This window comes from Gopherus flavomarginatus, chromosome 21, assembly GCF_025201925.1.
Source record: "Gopherus flavomarginatus isolate rGopFla2 chromosome 21, rGopFla2.mat.asm, whole genome shotgun sequence".
NCBI lineage: Eukaryota > Metazoa > Chordata > Testudines > Testudinidae > Gopherus > Gopherus flavomarginatus.
This window is the reverse complement of record NC_066637.1, coordinates 1,621,685-1,635,207: the sequence shown is the minus strand read 5'-3', so window position 1 is coordinate 1,635,207 and position 13,523 is coordinate 1,621,685. Positions and strand designations below refer to the sequence as shown.

The following is a 13,523-nucleotide window of genomic DNA, read 5'->3' as shown; positions in this document are numbered from 1 at the left end:
AAATTAATAAATAAAACTAGCTTAAATGTGCTGGATATATCAGAAAAAAGTAAGTATCAAAACTTGTTTGGCATTTTAAAATGATGAAACAAAGTATCTGTAGTTAGTGAATTGAACTGATTGTTTCTGGTCACTTTTGTTGATCTGGTCCCATGCCCTTCAAAATTTAGATTTAGCAGAGCTCATCATCTCATACTTCATTTTTAATCATAGATTGGAAAAGAAAAAGAAGCTTTCCTGATTTTTCAGTCATAGTCGGCTTCTCAACTTTGAAAGAGCTAGTAACTGAACTGAATGGGATGAATAAACTGAAAATAAAATATACTCTCTGCACCTGGAAAAGAGGCTACTGCTATGAAAAGATGGTTTAGCACTTAAAATCTGGTTCCAGATGCTTAGCCAGTGATTTCCTCTAGGTCACCAGTTTGACTTTCTTTAGAACTTTGGCAACAAATGTGTACTGCCTGAACTTTAATGTAACCAATTAATAGATTTTAGTAAATTTAGACTTAACATGGAATGTCAATTTCAATGTAATTTAAATAATTTATTTTTTAAAATGTATTTAATTTAATAAATCTGATTTAAATAAATTTGATTTTTTTTTAAATCAGTGGTTTTTCCACCCTGTTTGAGAGAGCATATGTACATAAGCTTGATAATTTTATGGATACCACTACCTAATCCTGCATCCCTGCCATCTGGGGCTGGGATTTTGTCAGATATCATACGTAAGCAATATTAGGCCTGGTCAATATTTGCATAGGAGACCACCATTTGCAGCCAAAGCAAAAACCCAAGTGATGGCAGAAGTGATATGGATGATTTAGTATGGGTGTTCTTCCTTTCGAGTCGGTGGCTAGGGCCTAAGAAACCGTCAGCCGGAGAGGCAAACTCAAGCTCAAGCCCCTGACCACTTTTAGTCACTGAAGGTCTGTGCCTTTTTTGCACAAGTTGAGGTGTTAACCCTAGGGTCCTGGTTAAATTCCAACTCATATTTATATTGTCTTTTAAAATCCTCCTATGTGTATTAAATTTGTTTTTTCTTCACTAAGAAAATTCAGCTGTCATATAATGGCTGCTGCATTCCACTCTGGCCAGTTAAGTAATCCCTATTTATACTCCATCTAAAGCATCTTGGGATCTTTCTGGATAAAAGGGTCCTATATAATGTACAGCATTAAATATATTGCTTATAGGATACAAAAGTAATTAGGATTCCTTTAAACAAACAGTATTTTAATACTAAATTATTACATTAAGAATTTAAATGCAGCAAAAGCACAGAAAATAATATAAAGGAAGGAAAGTTAAGTTCCTACAGATACTAGGCACTGCAAGTTAAGATACAAATGATAATAAAGCCCTGCTCACATTGGAATCCTAACTGATATCAGGGTCACATTATGCTAGGCACTATCTGAACAAAGGCTGAGACAGTCTCTGTCTTGAACAGTTTACAATTTAATAGAAAAGATAAAAGATGGAGGGGGGAGAGAGATAACATACTAGCAGAGCAAACAATATGATGTTCTGCAAGTGTCATGTTAACACCACAATACTTTTTTGGGGGTGGGGCACAGCGTATTATTAGGAAGGAATCAGAGAGAGACGAAGGAAAGGAGAGAGGGCGCTGAAGGGAGCAGGGATAAGTGAAGGGAGGAAGGGGAGAGAGAAAGGGAGCATGGGGGACAGGTAGAATAAGGTTGAAGTTAAGAGACTGAAAGGAGGAAATGGACAGCTAATCAGCAAAGGGGAAAAACTTCTAGAGGATTTTGATTGAGCCATCTGAGGTTGTTAAGAGTGGTGGGCTCATATGGGATATACTATTAAGTGGACCATATTTCAAAGTGGTTTGGGCAGAAAACTGAATCAAACATTATGTACATTTGTCTTTTTGTTGCGCTTCACATATTTTTAACATCTTAGATAGATGTCTTTAATACATTTAATGAAAGAGCCAGAAAGTCATGTCTCCTTTACACAGGAATTGTTAATCAGTCCAAAGGAGGAATAGCTGTAACATATAGAACGTTGGTAACTGTTAGTGGGGTATTAATGCAACAGACTCTGGCACTGTAACAGTTTTTCTCCAGTCCCATTTGGCAGCAGATTTGGTTTCACGTTAGAAGAGATTAAATGTATTCTGGAAAAGTCTATCAGAGTAGAAGATATGATTGTGTAGAGCTGGAAAAATAGGAAATGAGACAAGTCAAACAGCAAAAACATTTTAAAATAATAGCACTCTCTCAGTATTGAACTAATCCCAAAGAACTAGAAAATTAACAAAGAACCAGAGAGAGAAAACATCTTACAGAGTTACACTGATACTTTTTCTAGAAGAAATTGAACCCTGCAGAAGAAAAGCAGTGGAATTACTGAATGGGCTAGCCTGGAAAAGTAAAGTAAAAGTTTAGAAAGTGTGGTGCTTCTGGGCAGACACAGACCGAGTGTCTATCTCTATAAAATATTTAACAAAGCACAATTTCATTTCCTAATTTAAAATTGATTGTTATGTAAACAGAATTTTGTATACCATCCTCTGGTGATTCACAGTTTATTCTATCACCGTAAGAAGATACATAAAACAATGAAAATAGCAACTTAACTATTGTTGTACAGTATCAGAGGGGTAGCCGTGTTAGTCTGGATCTGTGAAAGCAGCAAAGAGTCCTGTGGCATCTTATAGATTAACAGATGTATTGGAGCATGAGCTTTCGTGGGTGAATACTCACTTTGTCGGATGCATCCACGAAACCTCATGCTCCAATACATCTGTTAGTCTATAAGGTGCCACAGGACTCTTTGCTGCTATTGCTGTACAGCAACTAGCAGATACTGTTTTCCAAAGCTTGCATATTCATAAACATATGATCATTGTAGTTTGCCCAAGTTCTGTTCCAGGGAGAATCCCCTTTTCCCCAAAAGATGAGGGGGGAATTCAGCCTTTATTGACCTTTCTGCAGACATTGCCAACAGAGAGACCGGTTAGTAATAAAGTTTTTTATTTTTTCCATCCTGATATCCACTGTGGGAACACTATGTAACCCCCAGCTCTTTTGTTTCAGGTCCCCATATAGACATCAAATGTAAACTGCTTTCAATGACTACCTCAGCTTCCTTTACTAGAGAAAACATATAATTTCAGGTGTAAGATGCTATCTGCTCTGAATCCTGAAATGTCAGAGAACAAACCTCAACTAATAGAGACAGCTGTAAGAAAAGCTGCCAGTAGCAATAAACCCGAGCCAATGTTGCCAGATTTAGGATGTAATCCCATGTAGTTTATCAAGACCAGCAGCACAAACTCTCTCACCCAAAGTATACATAGAGTTAGGTTGCTGTACTTGTGCTGGGGCTAGGGTCAGACTTGGGCCTCTCCAATCAGCATGGCACAGCCAGTGCACTGAGGGTATTTGCAAAAAGAAGAAAGCGAAATTATGTGTTTCTTTAAAAAAATGTAAGTAGGTTTTCATCATGACTCAAAAGGAATCAGTTGCCTTTTACAAACAAATATTAGGACATTTGTCACATCTCATTTCTAAATAAAGTTATTTTTCAAAAGTACTTTGGCATAACAGTGGATTCTTCACCAATGTACAGTGACTGTTGATCAAAATTCAAGTTGCACACAATGCCTTCCTTTCCTCCTTGATGATCTTACACCTTACTTATTAGACTCTCACCATGATTTCCTAAATTCCAGGACTAGGCAAATATGCAGGTACACAGGAAAAAAGGCAGTACTTTCCTTGCCCATAGATGGACTGGACACACAGCTATTAGCAGCAGCATTCCCAGCTCTAAGTAGGTGCCGACACATTACTTTCACAGACAGGATGTGGCAAGAAAGCTAGAACAGTCTGCAACTTAAAGTGCAGAAAGCTACAGTCATACAAGCTTACTGCTCTGAATTTCGCATAAAATTTGAATGATACATGCAACATGACTCAGCGTCTGTCTCTCGTTAACATTATAATTTAGTACTACACTAATATGATTCATCTGCTCTTAAAAAACAACATGTAAGTGTTTTGAGAGAGATTGCCAAAGTTGAAGAAGTCTAAAATTAGGTCTGTTCCGTTTTGTTTGGTGAGCAATCAATCACATGCTTCTCGTGTGCTCCCTCTTCTCAGGCTACCCCTTTTACTGAACAGGCAAAGGATTCAAATATGCAAGAAACAAACTGAGGAAGAGGCTCCTCATCAAGCTTCAGATATAGAAGAGGAAAAACAATTCTTAAAAAAAAAAAAAACAATAAGGATCTGGTGGCACCTTAAAAACTAACAGTTTTATTTGGGCCTAAGCTTTTGTGGGTAAAAAACCCACTTCTAACTCTACCACTACAGGGGAAAGGGATTGACTCAGGAAAAAAAGAGTAAGATGATTTAATTTGACACTTTGAAGAATGTCCTTCTAATGTAAAGTTTCACTGTTGAACCCTAATGAACCTGTTTTGCACCACATTATTTTGTTGTTCACAGATTACTAAAACCAGCAAATGGTCAGGAGACAGGTTTGGTGAGATTTTATTATATGCCACTTGCTTTGTGTTCGATTACAACAGAGAATTTAACTTCTTTTTTTTATTACAAGTAAAAGTCAAATTCTTTAAAAAAAAAAAGCTATTCAAAACTGGGTGCTACTGATGCTCATTATCTCCACTTAAAACATGGGACAACAACTGATTACTGTCTTGGAAAAGAGGTACATACATAACTATAACTACATAAATAACTCACAAGTGTGTTCCTTAAATCATGGATTATATTTCAGAATAAAATTTTCCTTGGCTGCCAGATGCTCATGCTCTTTACCTAACTGATTAATTTCCACAGAGACACTTTGCAGAATCTGATTTTATATACATGTATAATTTCAGTAGATAATACTGATTTTATTTATAAACTTTTTTTAATAAAGGGAGGGATTGCTCAGTGGTTTGAGCATTGGCATGCTAAACCCAGGGTTTTGCGTTTAATCCCTGAGGGGGCCATTTGGGGATTTTGTTGGGGATTGGTCCTGCTTTGAGCAGGGAGTTGGACTAGATGACTTCCTGGGGTCCCTTCCAACCCTGAGATTCTATGATTCACCAAATATAATTAAAACTAATCAGCCAGGTTCTGAGCTCATTACTCATATTTACAGCTACTTGAAAACTTTAATTTTTGTTGATTTAAATTTTCACAGTTGTGCAAAATTATGGGGAGAAACAATTAGTTAATGACAGACCCTGAGATTCAGAAAAGCTTTACAGCTGTCAAAACATAAAATGTCAATTCACATGTCAAAATATATAATGTAAATAACCTTAAATGAAACTCTAATAAGTTGTCAAGCAATATTTTTCATACTTTGCCTGTCAATTTTAATTATCAATGGAAATATTTTCGAGAGTTTGTGTGTGTAGAGTAACACTGACATTTACCAATAAAAATCTAACCCTTCCGATCCTCCACCTGGAGGAACTGGGGAGGAGGGCGAGGGAACGGCAGCCCGCAGTGAAGCCGAGAGCTCAGGACACCTGTTCGCGCCTCACGCGGTCCGGGCTGACGGGAGAGCTCTCCCCAGCGCCTGCCTGCCTGCCCCGGCCCGCACGCGAGACACGCGCTCACCTGGAGGCACGAGCCCCGCCGCCGGCACAGCTACTCTCGGGGCATCAAGCGAAGCAGGCGCGCGCCTCTCGCAGGGTGGGGGAAGGGAGAGGTCTGGTCCGGACTCCGCTCTGAAAGAGGCGGGAGCCGAAGGAAACCGGCTGGCCCGGCAGCGCCCTGTCGGCGGAGCAGCAGCAGGGCCTAGTGGCGCGCCCCGCCCGCGAGCCCCTGCGCCGGGGGCGGGGCCGGGCCTGCCGCCTCACCCCGCCCGGAGCCTCGTGACAGGCCCTCGAGGGGCAGGGGCAGGGCCAGCGGAGGAGCCTCCCCGTATCCCCACACGGCCGGGGGCGAAGGGAACGAGACCCGCTGCCGACCCGCGCTTACCGCTCCAAGCGCCGCCGCCACAGCAGCACCCCCCGCCAGCAGGCCTGAAGCGCGGGAGGCATGCTGGGGGCTGTAGTTCTCTCCAGGACTACAACTCCCAGCAGCCCCCGCGCCGAGTCCCGCCGGAGCCGCTCGCGAGGAGGGAGAACTACAGCTCCCAGCAGCCCCTTCTCCTCACACGGCGCCCGCCCCGTTCCCCGCCTCCCTCCCACCGGTACCGGGCGGTTCGAGGTGTCGGCGCTGCCGGGCGAGATCGAACTGATTGGTCGGTATCGGGCCCGCGCTCCGGGCAGCACCTGGTCCCGTCTGCCCGACCCCGGCCGCCTGCGCTGGGACATGGACCCCGACCCCTGCGCCTCCCCCTTCCCCCCTGAGGTGAGCCCGGGGCCGTCTCCCCACTGACCCCCTGCCCCTCCTCGTGCCGGAGCCCGGGACCTGCTCCGCGGCAGCCGCCGCCCCCCCTCAGCGATCGCCTCCAGCCAGAGCCCCGCCCCACTCAGGGATCCCCCCCGAGGGCCCCTCTCCTCAGAGATCCGCCACCTGCCCCAGGGCCCCCGAGATCTCCCACCCGGCCCCTCCCCCCCAGCGGTCCCCACCCACCCGAGGGCCTGGATCCCTCCCGCTCAGAGATCCCCCGCCAGAGCCCCAGCCCCCCCCCCAGTTCCCTTGCCCCGAACCAAACCTTCTGACCCCCCACCAGTCTTCCACCCTGGGCTCTGACCCCCTTCCTCCTCCGAAATTCTCCCCCTCCCGGTGCCCCGAGCACCACGCCCACCTAGAGAGCTGCCCCTCCCAGCTCAGAACCCAGGGCTGAGAGCCTTTGCTGAACTTGGGGCTCTCATCCTCCTCTACATCTCTCCAAACCCTCTTAGAGAGCCATTTCTTGCACCCTCTTTCCTCATCTGAGCGCCCCCACCCCCATCACTGGGATTTAATTCCCTCTACCCAGGAGTCAGAGCCTCTCATCCAATGATCTGGCCCCCTTCGGAGTCTTCCATTCCGTGTCTCCTGTCTAATCCTCCTCCCCCGTCACAGATGGAGGAGATTTTGTGGTTGTTTCCAGTGCTGCTCCCCCCTATGCAGAAATGGCTTCTTTGGACAGTGACTTTGTCAGGCAGTGTCCAGTGCAGACAGGGAAATAGGGAAGATTGCAGGTGGGGAGGACAGGATTTCTCAGCAGCCTGTCTTACTTTTTGACAGTTCGGTTCAAAGTGTGGGTTGGGACTAGATACAAATATATTCCATATTCGTTTGTATTTCACTGGGGTTGGGGATGGGGATGGAAGGGTTATCATGAAACTGGGCATTGGATAGTTGTTTGGGGTCTCAATAAAAAATGGTAAGCCCTGAAGAAGTATTCTGTGTCCCGGCAGACTCTCCATGTGTAGTTAGTCGGCTGTTTCCAGGAGCTTTGAGTTCTGGGTAGGAGCCATGATGTAGATTTTGCACCAGAAAGAGAACAGCAATCACTGAATGTAACTTATCAGTTACATTAACAGGATGTGCAGACTTCACAGTACCCAAACAGCCGTTTTAGTGGCTGGTTAGCTTCTTCCCTGCCTTTAATAGCTGACTTTAAAGAAGCATTTGTGTTCAATACAATATTAGACCCCAAAGCCGTTAGAAACCACCGCTGCAAACAGGCATGTGGGAATACCTAGAAGGGAAGCCAGACAAACCTGAGAATTCAATTTCAGCAAAAAGCCCCGACAAGCATGTTAAATCACAGGATTGCCCCAAGGTGCCCTCTCTTGAATTTTGACTATCTAAGAGACACTCTGAAACTATCAATCTCAGAGGTGGATATCCATGTGGTACAAAATCCTTATGCTGTCTCTGATTTGACATTATCACTGGTTTGTTCAGAAATTTCATGTTAATATTCTGGTTTCCGTCTCTTTAACAGGATTTTTCTCCCAGCTCCAAGAGACACAGAACTGTGGAAGATTTCAACAAATTTTGCACCTTTGTCTTGGCATATGCTGGCTACATCCCCTACCCACAAGAGGTAATGGTGCAGCCACTCAATCTTCATTTTATTTCAGATACACATTGCTATAGCTAATGCTGTTGATAGGTTAAATGTTATCAGGGTGACAAGCATGGTATAAATACCTAGATAGATAAAGTGGATGTGTTTATGGGGTAGGGTCCTGTAAAAGCTCCTGATGGGACAAAAAGGAACCCACTGGCCTGTGATGTTCAGAAACAAATTATGGAACTTGGAACGTAATTGGATATTGTCAGCCTCCCACCTGAGCCACAAATGTCTCTACACTTATAAAGTTAAATGTAATCCTTAGGCTCCTGGTGTATGATGTAATCTCTTCTTTAATCAAAACTGAGGCAGTCTTGCTTGAGGGGACAGAAAAAAGTTTTAAAGGTCAGTGAGTACCATTTCTGTTTAAATTATTTGATTGATGAATGATTTCTGTGCATTGTAAAAATATTACATTAGAGGTATTCATGCTAGAGTCCCCTCCCCTTTGTATCCTAGGCCTAGGCAGCCACAAACTTCAGATTGCCACGCAACCTTTAAAATGAGCCAGTTGTTTTCCTTGTCTGAAATTCCCAGCAGGGGCTTAGGATACAAAGCACTTGGAAGGAATTGGGAGTCTGGACTCCTGGAAACACTTTACTGAAAACTATTTAGTGCCTTTAACACTCAGTTGTACCTGTCCTAGGCCACAGGTAAGAATGAGAAAAGGTAAATAATGTAGGCCAGTGACTGAATGGCAGCTGGATAAGTGGAGATTATCTGATTTTTAGTTAGAAGACAGGGAGCCTATTATAACAGGTGTAGATCCCTTCCCCATCCTCCCACTTCAAAAAGGTGGGTGTAATAAGTGGTTGTCTAACAGGTTTACTATCAACTCTAAAATTATACTCACATCTGGTCTCTTAATATTTTCTAGGAGACCCCCTTGAGGAGCAGCCCCAGCCCCCCCAATAGTACTGGAGGTACCATCGACAGTGATAGCTGGGACCCCCGATTCAATGACCTCCCTTCTGCTGTCTCCCTGCCAGTCAAGAGCAGAAAGAGTCAGCTCAAGCGAGCAAAACCATATGTTTCACTATTCCAGCGGGCAAAGCCGAGCAGCTTTCTGTCAGAGCGAAAGCAAACTGATAAGATCAGAAAGAAGAAAAAAATGAAGAGAAGAGAAACGGAAGCGCCTATGGAGGAAGAATATGGGGGGAAGCTGCTGAAGCTAGAGGCGGAGGATTCTTATGTTGAGACCCCCATGAGTCCCTCATCTGAGGGTGATCCTCAGTCTGTGACTGACCATTGCTCAGTATGGGACTCTGACACTCCTTCCAATGTCTCGTACCCTCCTGAGACTGCTGAGCAGGGCATGGAGATACAGAGTGTGGGCAAACGCACGGTCATACGGCAGGGCAAGCAGGTTGTGTTTCGGGATGAGGATGGCACTGGTGATGATGAGGACATTATGGTGGATTCAGGTAAACAACCCTGCTAAGGGGAGATATTTATGAGGTGTTTAGTTAGATTGAGATCATATGTGGCTATCATCTATCTAGCATGTTTTAGCACTCAACTCCTCTATAAAATGGGATAGTGCAGATCTGCCTCCTTGGGGGATTTAAGGACAAAATTCATTACTGTTTGCAAAGCACTTTTAGATCTTTGGATAGAAGTGGGTAGAGAAGAGCAAAGAATGTTTATTGCTTAGTGACCTAGCACCTGAATGAAGCTTTCCAGACTCTGAGGTGAAGGTTTCTTCCCATTGGCAGTGTTTTCTGAGAGGCTTAGTGTAAACTGGACGGAAAGTTGGAAGCTAGTTTTGGGAGTCGAGCCCTTTTCCTTCCATATTTACCCTCTGGATTTGCTGAGATTCTGTCCTAGAGCAAGGTGCAGGAGGCAATAGAGGGTGCAGACTACAGCTTCTGGCATGCCCTGGAAAGGGCTTGTCAGTCTCCTCCTGCTGGACATTCACCAGGCTGCTGTATTTGAGTCCCAGCACTGGACTCAGGAGCTCTTAAGCTTTCCTGACTCTGAGCAGAGTTCAGGCACTGTTTCTAGGCACGCTTTCCGGGTGCACATTTGCTTTCTAGCACCATTTTCTGAAAGCAGAGACTCTGCAGTCCAACTGCCTAGGCCTTGAGATGAGTTCTGGCTTCCCCGAAACCCCACAGTTGCTTCACATCCTGCCTAGAGTTCTAACCATGTGCGCACCCTAGCTTCCAATTTACGTCTTCAGGGACACATGATCATTGAAGCAGATGAACACACACTTTGCAGAAGGTTTCTAACACAATTACCCTACATACTGATGTAGGCAAAATAAAAAACAGCTACACACCAGTCCCTGTTTCACTTTTCTCGCCACTCTTGAGTGTTTTGGGGGTTTGGGTCAGCATCCTTTCAGGGTGTCCAGGATACTCTTCCTACAGCTCAAGGCTTTTCCTTCATAATATGGAGTATCTTTCTCTCCTGCAGGCAGCTTCCTCCAGCCTTAGCTGGTACTACCTTTAAAAAGTTCCTTCTGTTACAAAAGTGTGGCTCTTTGTTGCTCTCTCGTGCCCCAAGTTTCTCTTGTCTGTCTGACCAGCCCAGTCTCTGTGTTTTATCTTTGTTCCCTCCCCTGGGGAAGTTGGAGGAAAAATGGTTTTATCTAGGATGCAGTTACTCCTTTGTTCTGTACAGGCAAGCTCTGTTCAGGTGTGGTAGTCTTTAATGACTGACCTATTCATAGAGAGACGTGTAGGGTCCACTCCCATCTCCTGAGCATAAGGAGGATGAGGCAAGGACACAGTGCAGTTTACCATAAAGGCTTCAATGTACAGAGTTCACAATTACAAACAGAACTCATAGACTGTACAGTGACAAGATTCCCCAAATCATCACAGGCCTGTAGGGACTGCCTTTAAACCAAGGAGTAAGTTCAGCACCAAAAGGGAGAGTTTGGTGTGCAGCAGGAGGAAAGAAGTGATAGTTTTAACTCGCTGTTTTTTCCTTCCAGATGATGATTCTTGGGATCTCGTCACCTGTTTCTGCATGAAACCTTTTGCTGGACGGCCAATGATTGAATGTAATGAGTGTCACACCTGGATTCACCTCTCCTGTGCCAAAATCCGCAAATCAAATGTTCCAGAGGTCTATGTCTGCCAGAAGTGCCGGGACTCCAAGTTTGATATTCGCCGCTCAAACCGCTCCCGGACGGGTTCACGCAGGCGCTTTCTGGACTAGTGGAGGGAACTACTGTGCCGGCATACTGCTTGGGCAGATTAGCCATGTAAAACACAGAACTCCAGCCAGGGGGGCAAGAGAGCTCCTCTGAACTGCAGTTGCTCAGGCAAAAATGTCTGTCTGTGTAAACAGACATAAGGTATTCAATGTCTTTGACTGCCAGAGCTGGAAGAGGCCTGCTGGCCAAAATTTCTGCTAGAGGCTGATTAGCTTTAGCAGGGACACACTAAGCACCCCAGGTTCAGTGGGATTTTGTCTAGTTCAGACTGTGAATAGGATGATGATTTGGATGTGTTTACCTTTGCCATCTATCAATTTTTATCCCCCTGGGAAAGTGTTAAGAAAGTGCAAGACTTCTAGGTGCTGAAGAAAATAATCATCCTCCAGAGCTGGAGGTGAGAAATCTCTGAAGAGTCTGAAAATAAACAGCCATATGTTTTATTGTAATACTAGACCTGTCCATTTGTCCATATGTATCAATCTTAAGAATTTCTGAAGGCTCCTTCAGAGTGAGCTTGAATGCACACTGAACTCACATGTGACCTGCCTCCTCTTCAGCTGGGTAGTAGGAGAGTATCCAGTGAGTTGTATGATTTGGCTTTGTTTCTGGTAAAACCAGTTAGTTCCCACAGCTCTATGGACTGTTGTCTTTAAAAGAGAGATACAGACCTTTCTTTTTTCTGGGTGGGCTGTGCTGGAGGTGGCCATGTCAGTTTTCTTCTGTAATTAAGCTGTGTCCTCTTAAAACCGTTTTCATGATTTTGTTTTGCATGAGTGACTCAAACACAAGGTTGTAGGCTGCCATCCACTCTGTTCCACAGCCCTGTGTGGTGTCTTATTTCAGACATCTCAGCTGAAAAACATTGTTTTAGGAGATACCAATTCCCTTCCCTCCTCCAGCCCAGAAGTAAAGCTTAAGCTGCACAATGGACCTTGATAAATTAAAATCTAGGAATTTAGACGGGTCTAGTTTGGATTTGGGCTGTCCCCATCTGAGTACTGGGGCTGGATTTACCTGCATTTTCATTAATGGTTTCCTGGGATGGATTTGTAAATGGGAAGATTTTATAATCTTTGAACTGGTGGATGCACATACATTAATTTGCTCCTATTTGTATATTAGGACAGCCAGCCCAATCCTGGATAGATGGCCTATGCAACTGGCAAGGTGGGCTGCATTTGAGAGAACAATCCAGAGCTGCAGAGAATAAGGGAATGCACTGGGACCAGAAAATGTCTGTATCTTGTGACTGCCCTTTTAGGGAGCAGCAAACACAGTGATCACTGGTCTAGAGAATGCTTCAGGGAAACAAGACTGGTATGTGAGGTCACTAAGGTGCAGGCGCTTTCCTTTTAAATGACCAAATTGAGAATACATTGTATTTATTGCTCAAACTGGATCTTTGTTCTTGAGAGAATTCTCCTAAATCATATGATGCTTAATGAACAATGGATGTTCTGTTCTGTCAGACTATTAGATGAGCGGGAGCCACTAACTGACGTTCATTTATATCTGAAAGAAAACAGAACTGCCAGGAATCAATGCAGCAGATGCTTTGTATCAGACTGCCACATTATTTGAATACTGATTTATCAGGAAAAACATCCTGGCAGTGTCAGGGACCCCCTTTGGACATTTAACACTAGGCTGCGCAGAGTACTAGAACAGATTGTATAGCATAGTCCTATAATGCCCAGGGCCTTGATTAGATGGGATCTAATGATGGAAAAGATCCATTACTTTTTATCATTATGATCGAACTGCACTTTCATTTTACAGTCCATTTTAAAACTTGGTGCAGTTTGAAAAGCCCATAAAATCAATTTGATTTATAGCTAAAGCAGTTGAAATCTGGTTTTATAAACAGCTCCATGAAAATCTAAGACAACCATTATACACTACCTACCAGAAGCTAAATGGAACCAGGACTTTGCCAAAGATTTACCTCATAAGGCTGTCTTCTGCAGCCAGATAAATAACCAAAGTTCCTAAGTGTTGCTGTTTTCTCTGCAACATACAAGGCTTTGGAAGAAGAGTCTGTTCAGTCTGTGTAAGGGTTTGACCTGATGCAAGTATTGGCATCTTTGTGTCTACGGCACATCTGCAGTACAACTGGACCACTGTAGGATAAGTTCCTGTTGTTTTATGGGAGAAATCCAAGAAACTGCCAGGTGAGCTGCCTGCTTCTTAGAGGTTCAAGACTACTTTTAACTCTTTTCACTATTGTTCTGTTACCTTTGCAGATTTACCCCAATAGATGGTGTCTGACAACCCCAGCATGTTACAATGTTAGTAGAAGGAACAACCTGTCCATGTGTTTTGAGTTAATCACTTT

At 44.0% G+C, this 13,523-nt stretch overlaps 2 protein-coding genes across 3 annotated transcripts in view; one reads left to right on the top strand and one right to left on the bottom strand.

Moving 5' to 3' along the window:
- KLHL21 (kelch like family member 21) overlaps positions 1–6,316 on the bottom strand; it is a 28,226-nt gene extending 21,910 nt beyond the window's left edge. The window contains exon 1 of one of the 2 annotated variants that reach the window (XM_050931591.1): positions 5,979–6,316. In XM_050931591.1, coding sequence (XP_050787548.1) covers positions 5,979–6,316 — 338 coding nt within the window. Of the gene's footprint in view, positions 1–5,615; positions 5,737–5,978 lie in introns of those variants that run through there. The other variant, XM_050931593.1, reaches the window with a different exon arrangement.
- PHF13 (PHD finger protein 13) lies at positions 6,315–11,187 on the top strand. The gene is made up of 4 exons (XM_050931946.1): positions 6,315–6,353; positions 7,885–7,986; positions 8,894–9,440; positions 10,961–11,187. Exons 1-4 carry the CDS (start codon positions 6,315–6,317, stop codon positions 11,185–11,187), a joined length of 915 nt encoding a protein of 304 aa, XP_050787903.1.
- The last annotated feature ends 2,336 nt before the right edge of the window (positions 11,188–13,523 follow it).